General features: G+C 40.6%; 1 protein-coding gene across 1 annotated transcript in view; it reads left to right on the forward strand.

Moving 5' to 3' along the window:
* CAPN7 (calpain 7) overlaps positions 1 to 13,406 on the forward strand; it is a gene marked incomplete at its 5' end in the record, with an annotated part of 30,130 nt that extends 16,724 nt beyond the window's left edge. The window contains 7 exons of the mRNA XM_009324194.1: positions 793 to 928; positions 1,388 to 1,463; positions 3,794 to 3,939; positions 4,641 to 4,703; positions 7,778 to 7,908; positions 8,885 to 8,977; positions 9,056 to 13,406. Coding sequence (XP_009322469.1) covers positions 793 to 928; positions 1,388 to 1,463; positions 3,794 to 3,939; positions 4,641 to 4,703; positions 7,778 to 7,908; positions 8,885 to 8,977; positions 9,056 to 9,200 — 790 coding nt within the window. The remainder of the gene's footprint in view (positions 1 to 792; positions 929 to 1,387; positions 1,464 to 3,793; positions 3,940 to 4,640; positions 4,704 to 7,777; positions 7,909 to 8,884; positions 8,978 to 9,055) is intronic.
* Between the last annotated feature and the right edge of the window lie 66 nt (positions 13,407 to 13,472).

The raw sequence follows: 13,472 nt of genomic DNA on the forward strand, positions 1-13,472 counted from the left end.
CCATAAAAAGCAGAGTAATGACGGTGATAATTTGAAGCTTAGTTGATAACGCGGCCTTTCACACATGCCGTTCGGTTTTAAGTGTGGGAGGGTCAGTGGGACTTATGAGTAGTTTTATCCACTTCAGCTCCCAGCATGCCATGCTTTGCATTCAGTCATCAGCGCTTTTTGTTTTTTCATACCTTATTTTCCTTGCCTAGACAGTTCACGAGGCAGCAGGCAGATTTTGCAACAGGGTACCTCAGATTTTTATTTTTTTTTTAACACTTCATGCAGGCACTCTTCCAAACATAAAACAGATCAAATTTTAAAAGAAAAATTACCCGAATAAAAAACTGGAGGGAAAAATTTGGCAGGCTTTTGGAACTCACCATAGCTTACATACGGAGTCTTACAGTTACAAAAGCATTGGTGTTTTTCCCTTCATAATAAATGGGGTGTGTGCAATCATTACAATAACTGGCTAGCCTGGGCTCCCTGAAGGGGCTCAGCTTTTTCTGTGCTTTGTGTGGTTGCAGTCACCATAGCAAACAGCCAATCTGTTTGTATTTAGCGCTTTTTTGTTACCGCACTTGTATTGTAGTGAAGTCATTTATAAAACAAAACTGTAAGAGAATGCTTTTGACACTAGTGCATTACGTAACTACTGTCATAGCTTCCTGCAGAAAATTAGCCTTCGGTAACTTTGTTACTGCTGATGGGTAGCTCTGTGTATATGTAGGATTTGGAGTTAGTTTTCAAAGCACAAAATAGCGTCTTGCTCATCTCATAACGTCTCTGTGTTACTTTCAGCACTTGGGACGCAAAGCAAGGTCCGGTGAAGGATGCCTACAGCCTGGCCAATAATCCTCAGTACAAGCTAGAGGTCCAGTGTCCACAAGGCGGTGCTGCCGTCTGGGTTCTGCTTAGCAGGCACATCACAGATAAGGTGCCAGGTTCTTTTCCTGTATTATGAGTTCTGCAATGTCTTCTGTAAATTTTTCTTCATAGCTTTCTGTTATTAGTATATTACTGCTTACATTTTTGTGTTCGGGTATGTGTGCCTACGGATATGTGTAAATTTTAAATTCAGCAGGTACACATACCTACAAACAAGATTGTTGAAACAGACCCAGAGTAAAAATTGAGCTAAGTGTTTATATTCCACCATAAAGGTTCTGAAGTAACTTTGAATCCTGGGGCCTGAACTGTTAGAAGTGAAGTTAGTGGCAGTTTATTTACTTCAGGTATTTTAAAAAGAATTGGATGGGGTATCTCAATAAATACAAATATCAGATCATAACGTGCGGTGATCAAAGGGGATGATAGAACGCCTGCTTGATTCTGATTAAGCATTAGTTACGTTCCACAGAAGTGTACAACTCGACTTGATTTGTGTTTTTTATAGGACGACTTTGCACACAATCGGGAATTCATTACAATGGTTGTATACAAGACTGACGGCAGAAAAGTTTACTATCCAGGTTAGTGTACCTTAATTGTCAAGAAGATGGTGTTAGAAATAAATGAAGAATTGCAAAGGATATTGTGGAGAGGAAAGGCACTGTTCGCTTTAAAACTAGATGCCTTGCTCTAAGAGGTCAATCTTCTGAAATAGTTGTTTAGCCCTGTTTGACCACCTTCAGCAGTCTACACCGAAGGAACAAACTGAGCTGTACATGTCAGAAGCACACTAAGAGGTCTACGTAGTCCTGCTGACACTTATTTTGGCACAGCATTTTCTTTATTATTCTGTTTATTTTGCAGTGGCAGTAGTTAATGCTTAGAGGGAACAGGTGTTGTGCCTCTGTTTATCTGATAGCACAATTATTTCCCACATTTGTGAAATTATTTAAAGGTTTATGGCTTCCACTAAATGAAAATAATCAAGGTTAATTGTTCTATGAACTTGGCTTAGTAAAGTACCTAAGCAAGCTCATGAGATACAGCTGAACACTTGAACATATTTCAAAGTACCAGGTATGGAATGTTTAAGAAAAATATTTAGATGTTCAAATTTTATCAGAGTATTACTCTTGGTCATTATAGGTCAGATTCTATTCACCTTGGCTTTTGGAGCTTTGTTGTAGCTGTGAAAAAGCCATGTGTGTTTATTTCAAGACAGATAGCAGATCTGAAACAGGTTGAGACACAGGAAGTGAAGGTAAGGCCCAGGTTGAATGGATAGGGTAGACTGCAACTTTAAGGTACGGCTAATAGCGTCATATTTTTATTTCTTCTTCACATCAAGTTAGAGGTCTCAGTGTAAAAATATTCCTTGGGAGAATTCAGTTGAAGGTGTCTCCTAGGACAGGTCAGACTCGGCCTGTTGCTTTTACAGATAGGGAACCTCTTTAGAACCAGGGTTGCATTCAGGTAGCTGCTCATGCAACAGATAATAGCAACAGTTAATTAGAGAGTAGCTTTTAAAGCTCTTTTCAACCAAGAGTGGAATTTGTGGGGTTTTTTCTATTGGAACAGCTGGTAAGGGTTGCATTGTTAATCTCTGGTCTTATTCAGTGAACTCTGCCATCCAATTCCCTTAGAATCCAAGCTGTCTTTCTGCGGAAAGCATCTGTTGAGACCTGACCAAATCATCATCTGTTTTGCAAGAGCTGATCTTGTTAAAGCGTCAGCTTCTCCTTACAGCCCAAGACATGCTTCTGGTGTTTCTAGTACTTGTAGCAGTGCTTATTTTACATGTCTGTCTTACTGAAAACATTCTTAAGTGGGCAAACCAAACACATTTGTATAGTGGAGGGAATTGTTCGGTTGTGCTTGAAAGAGACAGTCTTCCAGCAAGACCACTAGCAAGAACTGGATATTCATATGTTTTGTCTCGCTACCCAAACTCTTTTATAAACTTTAATCTCACGAGCTCAAACTCGTTTAAAACCTTTTTCCATGGAAATAGATTGGTCAAGCTGCAGTATTATTTTTACCATCTGTTAAAATAAGATCCATACAAAGCAGGTTAATCCCTTGGCAGTGAGGCCAGGATTTCCCATTCCTAAGCTTCTCATTGTTTTATATTAATCCTTTCCCCTCTCCCATGTTGCTTTGTGGAAGAAAATAAAAGGACCTGATCCTGGGCTTATTGAAGTAGTTGGCTAGACTTGTTCCTGCTTTGCTGAAATTAAAAGAAGTCTGGAAAGAACCAATTAGAGGCCAAATAACAAATTACATTGTCTAATTGTAAAAGCAAGTATTTGGGATGTTTATAATAAGTAACGCATGTGCATTGGTACTGGGATGCAACTACATCTGTGCAATGATCACAAGGATTTGGAGAGAGAGACAAAGTGTGTGTCAGTTAAAGAAACTAACATGTTTTAAAGTCTTGTTTACCCAGTGGCCAAAGATTTTGGCAGCTTGCATTCTGGAACTGTCCAGCCAACAGAGAAAGAACAGACTCCTCAGAGATTTTGAGAGCGCTCAAACATTCCTTATCTTTCTCTTTAAGTTTCAACATAATCATAGTAGGTCTCCTTTGAATAGTGACATTGGTGGGAGATGGATAAGCAGTACTTGCAAGTCATGGGATTTACGCTGTACTTTCAAGTGCAGAATTTGTGTCCTGTCATGTGTGATGTACCTCTCCTGAAAATAATAGTTGCTCTTAAGCAACTGTTCTTTTTATGAGCAAATCCTGAGGCTCAGTTCTTTTGAGAGCACTCAAGTCTGCTTACAGTCTAACCTTAGTACCAACAGTCTGACTTTCCCGGCAAAACTCGCTGATATAAAATGGCTAAGAAGTTTACCAAGCCGGGGGATTTTTTGATCCTCGAAAAGTGTTCATCCTTTTCTTTTTCAGCTGATCCTTCTCCATATATTGATGGTATTCGGATCAACAGTCCTCATTACCTGACCAAGATAAAGCTGACCTCTCCAGGGCCCCATACATTTACCTTGGTGGTGTCCCAGTATGAGAAACAAAACACTATCCATTACACCATCAGGGTATGTAGTGTTGATTTCATAATGAATGTAAACAATTAAGCTATAAAGTGTCCTTCATTTGCAAGTTTGAGAAAAAAAGTGTACTTCTGGATCAATATTGTTATTTTTGGGGAGGGAGGCTATGAATGATGGAGCAGAACCACTGGATGAAGTGCTTGATAATGTTCTCCATTGTAGTTAAGACAATATAGTGTGTGTGGTTTTAGTAATGAAATTTTAGTAATGAAATCAGCTGAAAAATACTTTTAGTCCTTAGAATAAAAAATTAACATCTGTGTACAGGCAGAGCATTGGCTCTCTATGTATCCAAAATGAGCTTATTTTAGATCCCAGTTAAGATTTGAAGTTTTTTGACTTCTCTGAGTCCTTGGACTTAGTATTTGGGTTTTTCTGTAACTGCTGAGTCATGTGATGATCAATGCTACATGTCTCTTTGACACTGAAAAAAGTAAAATGCAGATTGTTTCTGGTTTTTTGGTTTTTTTTTTTTTTTTTTTTTTTATAAAAATTAAGTCTTGTTAGTCCCAGCACTATCCTGGATTTTGAGTTTCAGACGGGGTCATCTGGTGAGCAATATAGGCATGTAGTGAACAAGTATCTAAAAATGATGTGTAGGCAATTCTGCTTTTCTTTAACGTGTCGTGATTTCATATGAAAAGTGCAAGATGGATGTGTGACCAGCTTCTTCTTTTACAACACAGGTTTATTCCTTGTGCAAGTTCACCTTTTCCAAGATTCCTACACCTTACACCGTTTCCAAACGGGTAAAGCAATATTTTCTTTTATGGGTCACTGGATAATAACTTTGGCTTTTCCATATTTGAGATGTACAAGGTTTTTAAATACATTTTTATACTACTGCCCAAAAATGCCAGCTTAGGCCATCTTTTAACAAATGAAACTTCTTAACTAAAGCTTAATCTGAGCATCATTAGCACAAGACCAATCCTGTACTCAAGTTACATATAATTTGCCAAACAGCTAGCTGCACTTGTTAGCATCATTCATACCAACATAGAACTCCCTGGGCTGACTCACACTGTTCACACCACTCTGGATGGATGGTGGCTTAACTTTCACTGGCATTTGGTATATAAGCTCCACCTCTGTTGCAGAGTGTGTTGTTACAGCTGTACCATTGCAGGTATACTGCAAAGCCTTTGTAGAATAGACTGGCCTTTAGAATAACAACCTGTACCCTAACATGTAATTACTCTGCAGAGATCAGGTTGTGCTAGTACTACTGCAGAGTAAAAACCCTGCAAGAGCGTTGCTCATTTTCCCTTAGGAGAATTGCATAATTTTCTTGGAAAAACTCTTGGCACGATGGGACAAAGTCAGCAATGGCAAACCAAAGGCACCAGTAGCAAGACTGTGAAAAACGGACTTAGGATGGCAATATCGCAGTACATTAATATGTTCCTAAATTTTGCGAAGACATCTCAAAGGTCTGTAACCACTGGGATAAGCACTCACATTGCCGAACAGGGTCAAGGCAATATACCCACGGCACGTTTCATGTAGAAATGCATAGCATAGCAGGGGCAAGAGCAAAAAAACTTGACTGAAATTAAGTCAGAAGCCCAGGCAGTTTTGGGGCCAGCTGCTGTTCATTTTTCAGCTGTCAACATGAGCTGCAGTTACACCTTCAGCTGAAGTATAAATACAGCCAAGAGCTCACAGGGTAAAGTAACTTGCATGTATTTTCACGTATTAGCAATTTTATCCTCAAGAAAGAATAAGCCAGCAGCTGTTAACTTTAATCTCTGTACCTACCATGCATACCCTGGGGAATCCTACTACAGGCAGAAGTCTTCTGTCCAAACAGTAACTTCTTCTGGAGGAGAGAAACAAGGCTAGTTTGAGCCACAATGGAACAGTCTTATTTTTCAGAACGCTCATGCCTGAAGCCAAGGATTACATTACTTTGTGTGGTCAGGGGGACATGTTGGCTCGCGGCTAGGCTCTTGAGTTCAGACAGTGTTTCGTACCAGCTGTTATTTCTGGAACAGCCCCTTGAAGCTAGCCTGTTCTGGAGAACGGTAAGTGGCTAGAGAGACTCCTGGGAAGAGCGAGACAATTTGCTTGGTTCTTCCAGAAACCATTGTCCTTTTTAGCTCTTAAAAACTGGGCTTAGTTTGGGGGAATGCTTTAGGAGGTCAAAAACTCATTGAAGGTGACCAGCCTGTTTGAGGCAGAACATCTGTTTTATGTTGTATTATGTTTCAAAAGAAAATTAAGTATGTGGAAACCTCCCGTTAATTATTTGAAGAAGTCTGTCTCGTATTCAAATAAAAGGCACGTTCTATCTATCCAAGGCCAGCTCTGTCTCTACGATTAAATACAAGAAGTTAGTTGCCTGTGCTTAATGCTTATTTGGTGCTTGCTTAGCAGTCATCATGCTCAAAAACAAGCAGATGATAACTAATTCACAGTTTACCAGTAAAAGCAAGTTCTGTTAGATATTCTGAGGAGCGGCTGAGGGAGCTGGGGTTGTTTAGCCTAGAGAAAAGGAGGCTGAGGGGAGACCTCATTGCTCTCTACAACTACCTGAAAGGAGGTTGTAGTGAGGTGGGTGTTGGTCTCTTCTCCCAAGTAACTGGCGAAAGGACGAGAGGAAATGGCCTCAAGTTGCGCCAGGGGAGGTTTAGATTGGATGTAAGGAAAAATTTCTTTACTGAAAGAGTGGTTAAACATTGGAACAGGCTGCCCAGGGAAGTGGTTGAGTCACCATCCCTGGAAGTATTTAAAAGGCGGGTAGATGAGGCGCTTAGGGACATGGTTTAGTGGGCATGGTGTTGTTGGGTTGATGGTTGGACTCGATGATCTTGGAGGTCTCTTCCAACCTTTAATGATTCTATGATTCTATGATTCTATATCTTCTTTTATACTAAAGTTGAGTGGTCACCTCTGGAGCTCACCAAGCCCTAGGGGGATTCCTTGAACTAAGTGCAGCAGAGGTGGAAAAGGCCTGGAAAGCTAACAGCACACAGCAGTTTTAGGTTCCTGGGTAGTAGTATGGTGGAGGGAGAAATCCCCCTTGCTTCCAAACTCGCCATATTTTAGGTTTTTGGACACTGAGTAAAAAGGAATTAAATCACAAGAAAAAATGTTGCTCCTTACTGATTTGACAGAAAGGGGAGGGAAGTAACAGGAGAAATGGATCTCGGCTATAAATTTGTGTGAATGCCTGGTGTGTCTTACAAATCTAACCTTTCAGTTTAACGGCTAGCAGGAGGAACTTGCAAACAGATGGGCTGTTTCTCAAAGTCTGAGCAGCATTTTTCCTCCTGTATGTCTTTGTCCTTGCAGAATCTGTCCTTACGGATATCTTGTCCCTGTAATGCCGGTTCTCAGAGTGCGTAGAGGTGAATGGACAGTGCTGGCAGCAGTGATTTCAAAAGGAAAGGTTACAACTCAAGTAGTGTTGTACTTCCTGTGCTACTGCTGTTCCTCATTTAGAACAACAGAGGAGTGTCTGAGAAAAAACAAAAACCTGCATAGTCCAGTAGTCATGGGATAGAGGGGAATATAGATCCTTCATTAGATGCAATTTGTCATAGTCAGAAACAGTCACTTGGTACTTATTTAATATAAGCTGAAAAATACAGTACACTACACTTATAAATGATCTAAGGCTTTGATCGAGGTGGGTGGAGGACTGCAGTGAAGCTTTCTGAATACTTAAGAGTCTTTCACTTGCACTTTAAAAATGAGGAGAGATTACTAAAGTCAGTGACCTCTAAAGTGAGAGGAGCCTCTGGTCTTGTTTGTGTATAAATCAGCAATACAAATCCTCAGGATATAAAGTATTTTCTGTACTTTTCACTTCCTTCAGGTTAATGGACAGTGGAAAGGTCACAGTGCTGGAGGATGTGGAAATTTCAGAGACAGCTACAAAAATAACCCCATTTATCAGTTCCAGCTGGACAAGACTGGGCCATTACTAATTGAACTACGGGGACCAAGGTTTGTAGAGAATAAGCGTGCATCAACACAGCAAGAGTATTACTTCTTCCTCTTAAACTAATTACGATCGTAATTCCTTTTCTTTTGTAGTAGAGCTAATATGCAGGATACTAAACCCCTACAGGCTCTCAAATAATGGCCTCTGCAGTAGCTTCAGCTCTGAAAGCGCATTTATGCTGCCACTAGCAGGCCAGGGGAAGTTCTGGATGTCAGTGCCCTATAGAGTAGACCTACGCAGGTCAAATTCCTTTGGCAAAATTCATGATCTGCCTCAAAATACCCATATACAGTGCTTCTAAATAGCAACATCTCCTGACATGCAGTCAAGTGTTTTATCTTCTCTTTTGCAAAGCTGGACAGTGGGCCCCACAAAATGGCAGCACTTCTTTATCCATCCTCCCCTCTTTGAGGAAACTCCTCCTCTCATGAAACGAAGATGAGTGCAAAGGTGTGGCTCTTCTGTTCCACTAATTGCGCGGGTTTTTTGTATGCATTTTTTTCTGCGCTTGCAGATCATATTTGGGTAGTTTGAATGACAGGGGCAGTGGTGCCTGTCACATGCGTTAACAGGTAGTAGACAAACTGTCCCATGTTACAGTGCAACGTGAGAAATTCAGCTGAGATCACTGACCGTGATTCTTCTGACAGCGATCAGATCACACCCCAGGATCTGTGCCATGTGGCACCCGAGTATGTCACCACAAGTTTAACTACTTGAAGTCTGCTTAAGTGCAGAGGCAGACGTCTAGCAGGCATTTTCCATATAGCCTATAGCCTAGTTCTGAACCCGAAACGTGTTCTGTCTTTCTTCAAATTCTACATTCAGGTCATGGTAAGTTTGACTTAGTGTTTCCATCACAAATGTGACAAAACTTTTAGATGTCTTCCCGTTATACTGTGTAGTCTTTAATGAATAGCCCTCTTCATGGTAATCCTGATGACCCAGATAACTAACAGCCTGTCACATCACTTGCAGGCAATACAGCGTTGGTTTTGAACTTGTCACGGTCTCGACAGTAGGAGATCCTGGCTCCCATGGCTTTCAGAAAAAGAGCAGTGGTGACTACAGGTAATACTCAATGAAGTCTGAGAGGTTTGAGATATACTTCAGATCTTAGGTCTAACAGGTGGTTTTTTCTAATCATAGGTGTGGATTTTGCTACTTGGAAGTGGAGAACATATTTGCTGGAGTTTACAACATTATCCCCACCACATTCCTGCCTCAGCAAGAGGGTCCTTTTTTCTTAGATTTTAACAGTGCTACTCCTCTTAAGGTATCACAGCTGCAGTGAGGAGACAGATCTGTGCATTACTGTTTAAGGAGGTGGTTTTGATCTGTCCTACAGTCTGAGAACAGGTGAATAACTCTTACTACACATGTATAAGAAAATTACATTCTAAGTGACAGCCAAAAGCATGGAATCACCGATTGGCCAGTTAATTGTGGTAGACAGTTAGCTGTGGTTTTTGCTGCTATGTTATTGGAGCGAGCACTGTTCAACAGGCTTGTGAACGGGCTAAAATGCTTATAGTCAAATGAACTGGCAGAACTCAATTTATTGCAATTTTTCCACACTTCAAATTGAGGTCTAGTGAGATAAGAGAAAAAACAACATTGAAATTCTCTTCTCCCAAAATACAGGGTATATGGGTTTAAGATTTTATTCTTAAAAGTAAACATATAAGAAAAAATATTCTTGTGTATTCTGCTTATTCAGTCTCAGGACCAAATAGCTTTTACTACGTATTTGTGCTGCTATCTTGAATGTTTTCAGCATTGAACTAGTTCTCGCATCAAAATGAAAATTTACTACTGCTGAGCATGTAGTATTCCTGACTAACGTGCTCAGCTTATCTAGAACATGTACACAGGAGTAAAGGAAAAGGAAGATTCCCACTTTAGCTATTTCTAAAAGAAAAGCAATGGCTTAACTCGTGTCTCATGTACTTTGAGAGCTGTTATTTCCTATCTGTATTACTTTATACATAATATTACAGCACAAGGTACTCTGTGGCTTTCTTCCTACTAGCTGCAAGACCTAGCTTGATCCAGATCAGCAGGACAATCGGCCAGCAGCAGCGTACAGACAGTGCAGCACACCCTCCAGTTAGTTAGCAGGTGTGAAAGGCTTTCATCTAAAACTGTAAGATTCTCTGTATCTACTGAGGTAGTCTCTCACTTGCTGGTGCGAGGAGGTAGGGAACTACCCACCATCAGCATCCCAGCGAAGAAACGTTTTATCCTTGACATTTTTTTAAGTATTCAGCTTGTAGGGGAAGGATCATTTAAACCTCTCCCCCTAATAAACCGCAGCCGCAAGAAATGCACTTACTCATCCCATTATACAAGACATCCTTTAACAGGTACCTTTTTTCTTCTGAGTTGAAACCAGTGAGTGAATTGAGCGCTTGGCCAGTGCCATCAATAGGAGTAGGGTGAGAATTCTTAAGAATAGTGGAAGTGAGGTTAGTCCAGAATAAGGTTTTTTAGAAGCCTACTACCTGTGCTCTTCCTCCAGAAGATCTATATACATTGTATCTGAAGAGGACTAAAGATAACCAAGTTTTTCTTTTTCATTTAAATACTAACTGCCTCACTGACCCTAAAATGCATTGGTTTTTGTCTTTTTACAAACGGCAGACTTAAAATTCCATGATATTTGACAGCTAGGGGAGAGGGTGTTTTAAAAACAAGCCATAGGAGGTTCTTTGCCATTCAGGTTGGTTTGGCAGTTTTCCAAGCAAGAAGATAGCATTTAAATCTTATTTTAGAGCACAGGTGCCATTTGGTCACTGGGGAACTGAGCACACATGCTACAGGAGTACCAGAAATATTATCCGTGGGCTAAAATTGTTCCCATAGAAGTCTGCTATTAGCCCTCTCCAGAAAGTACAAGATTCCTTTTGTTTCGTTTCCTTCATCAGACAGCTGCTTAACAAATGTCTAGCTTTAAAAGGGCATTGAAAACACATGCCTTTCTGACTGCAGTTCCCTCAAAGACCATCTGGGCTAGGAAATTTGTGACAAGTTTGTCACAGTGTGACTTACCTTCTTTTGCAGGGAAGTTTCTGATGATTATTGCAACAAATCAACACAGGAACAGCATGGGCGCAAGCTGAGCAAAAAACAAGTTAGGTTCTTTGTGGTTATCCTCGGCTCTGGGGAATATGCGCCAAGGACTGCTTCATCCCTACAAAATTAAAATTTCATTCAACTTACATTTTCCCTAAAAAAATGTTACGTTTTTAGCTCAGGCTAAACCAGAGTGGCAGTGGAGTCTTGCATATATTTTATCACCTGTGAAGTTAGAGGTAGTTAGGAAGTCTCAACTGAGTATATTTTTGACAGTACAAAAGGCAGATGCCAGAACTGCCAGCTTTTAGTACCAAGTTCTTGCACATCCTCAGCTGTTTGAGATCAAGCTGGTAGACTTGCCTACAGTAAAATCTGTAGTCAGTTTCCACTCTGCAGGAAGGTTTTCTCTTTCTTCCCCCCCCCCTCCCAGTCACAAGCACAAGCTAGTGCCAAAAGCTCATGCTGGATGAAACAAGCGTCAGGCTCAACTTCCATACTGTACTGAACTAAAAGCAAGGAGTACCGGAGAAAGGCATTAAGGACAAAGGATCCTGTCTCCACCAGGATACACTCACACTACTCACATACAGCACAGTCAGTGGATCGGGCTCATCCCCATAACTGCACAGGATTTAAGCTTAGTATCGGTGTCCTTTATAAGGCAAGTCCTATTCAAACGTTGCACCTACATAGGCTACTAGAATACCATCGCTGTACATTTCCCTTCACATATAGGACAGAACACTCAGGTGGAATATTTAAAAGAAAATACAGAATCTTCTTAAAAATAAGTCTGCAGATTCTGGTTGTGGCAAAGTAATTTTATAACAAACTGTTCTTGCCCTTTTTTCTTAGGAAAAAAATGTTCATGTAAGCACTTAAGATTTGCTTTGATATTTTCTGTCAGATACATACTTCTATATTTTTTCCGCAACTAAATCTGGAAAAATGACTGGAGAGTGAAATGATCCTTAGATTATAACACAACCTCAGACCAATATGTAGGTTAAGCTTTTTTCCCGCCTACACCATTTAGCATTATTGATGCATATGACAGAGAATATTAGATGCTGATGTAAGCACAGAAATGTCATGCAGCAAGACTTTCAGAAGGCCCATGTGTGCAAAAATTGAAATAGCTGCACAGCAGCTCAGACTGTAACAAAGGAACATCGGTCATGTTACTTGAGTTCCAGTTAGACAGTTCTGTCTAAGTCTTCTCTGCCTGTAAACATGCAGTTCAAGCTTTTAAACATTAAAATACAAAGCCTCATAAAATATACCACCAAGCATCCTGCACTCCTAAGTCGCTTGTCACACACCATGCAGTTCTGAACTACCCCAAGCTACAGCATGAGGGGGATAACTGACAAAGCGAAAGCCAGTTGCTATAAGGGGCTTTAAGAGGATTTCCACTTTCTTTGATTCACTGAGGGAAGACTACTAAAAAGACATGATTTTTAATTCTCTATCATCAGTGGTGCAGAGGGCTAACTGGAGATAGCCTCTTCAGAAGTTTTGACATTCTCCCTACTTACAGACTGCAAAGCCTTTTCTGTGTATTTTTTTTTTAAATCCTACCTTAAAGCTCCATACAAGACCCCATAATGCTGCTGTTTGTAGCTCAGGGTGAGATGCCCCACAGACACACACACACACACACACACCAGTTTGTTTTGTTAGGAAGGCACAGGCTAGTCCTTGGTTAATCGGATCGATCCATCAGTTCTCAAGGACTCGGTGAGCGGTAGTACATGGATGAGTGGTATCAACAGCTTCTATCCCATCCGCCCCATGAGCCTGAGGTTCAGTCCTAGTTTCCGGATGCAAGTTTCATGTAACTATTTTGTACAGTAATTATGCACTTGACCACACAATCTATGCGGTGTTTGAACAGCCAGCTATTTAGAATTAAGTTTGTGTACATATGGTAGAGGTTTTCATCGCTCAGTCAAAAAGGACATTTAAATTGTTTGGTAATACCAAAGAGAAGTAGAATTCCTAGGTTAACAATTGCTTTATACATTCTCACTTCAGGGCAGCTGAAGTGATCACATATACTTTGATACACCAGAGGCTTATTTTTATACCCATGAAGGCAGCTACCATCATGTTACGCTTCAGAATGTGGAAAAAGCTCCTACTGGAGAAAGCTTGTTCATTTGCCTGTACTCCATAGTGATGTATGTTCATTTAAGTTTGTCATATTTATAATTACGGCTTTTATGAAGTTTAAAATAAAATGAGGTTTCCATTAATTTATTAGACACGCAGTTCTGCCTGTCTGCTTGCACATTTGAAGTGTGATTTACCTGCCAAGTCCGGGGGGTCGCCGAAGGAAGGCGGCTGCAGCAAGATCTTTAAACAAATCTTGCAGAAGCATGGTGTAAAAGTAAGGGTAGGGTGGGTCCCTCACCCTTTCGTGCTTCCTGATCAACGGTTTTACCCTGCTGGGAGCTGAACCCAGTCAGGACATATGCGAGGCAGC

Source organism: Pygoscelis adeliae, unplaced genomic scaffold (assembly GCF_000699105.1).
Source record: "Pygoscelis adeliae isolate BGI_AS28 unplaced genomic scaffold, ASM69910v1 Scaffold25, whole genome shotgun sequence".
Lineage (NCBI taxonomy): Eukaryota > Metazoa > Chordata > Aves > Sphenisciformes > Spheniscidae > Pygoscelis > Pygoscelis adeliae.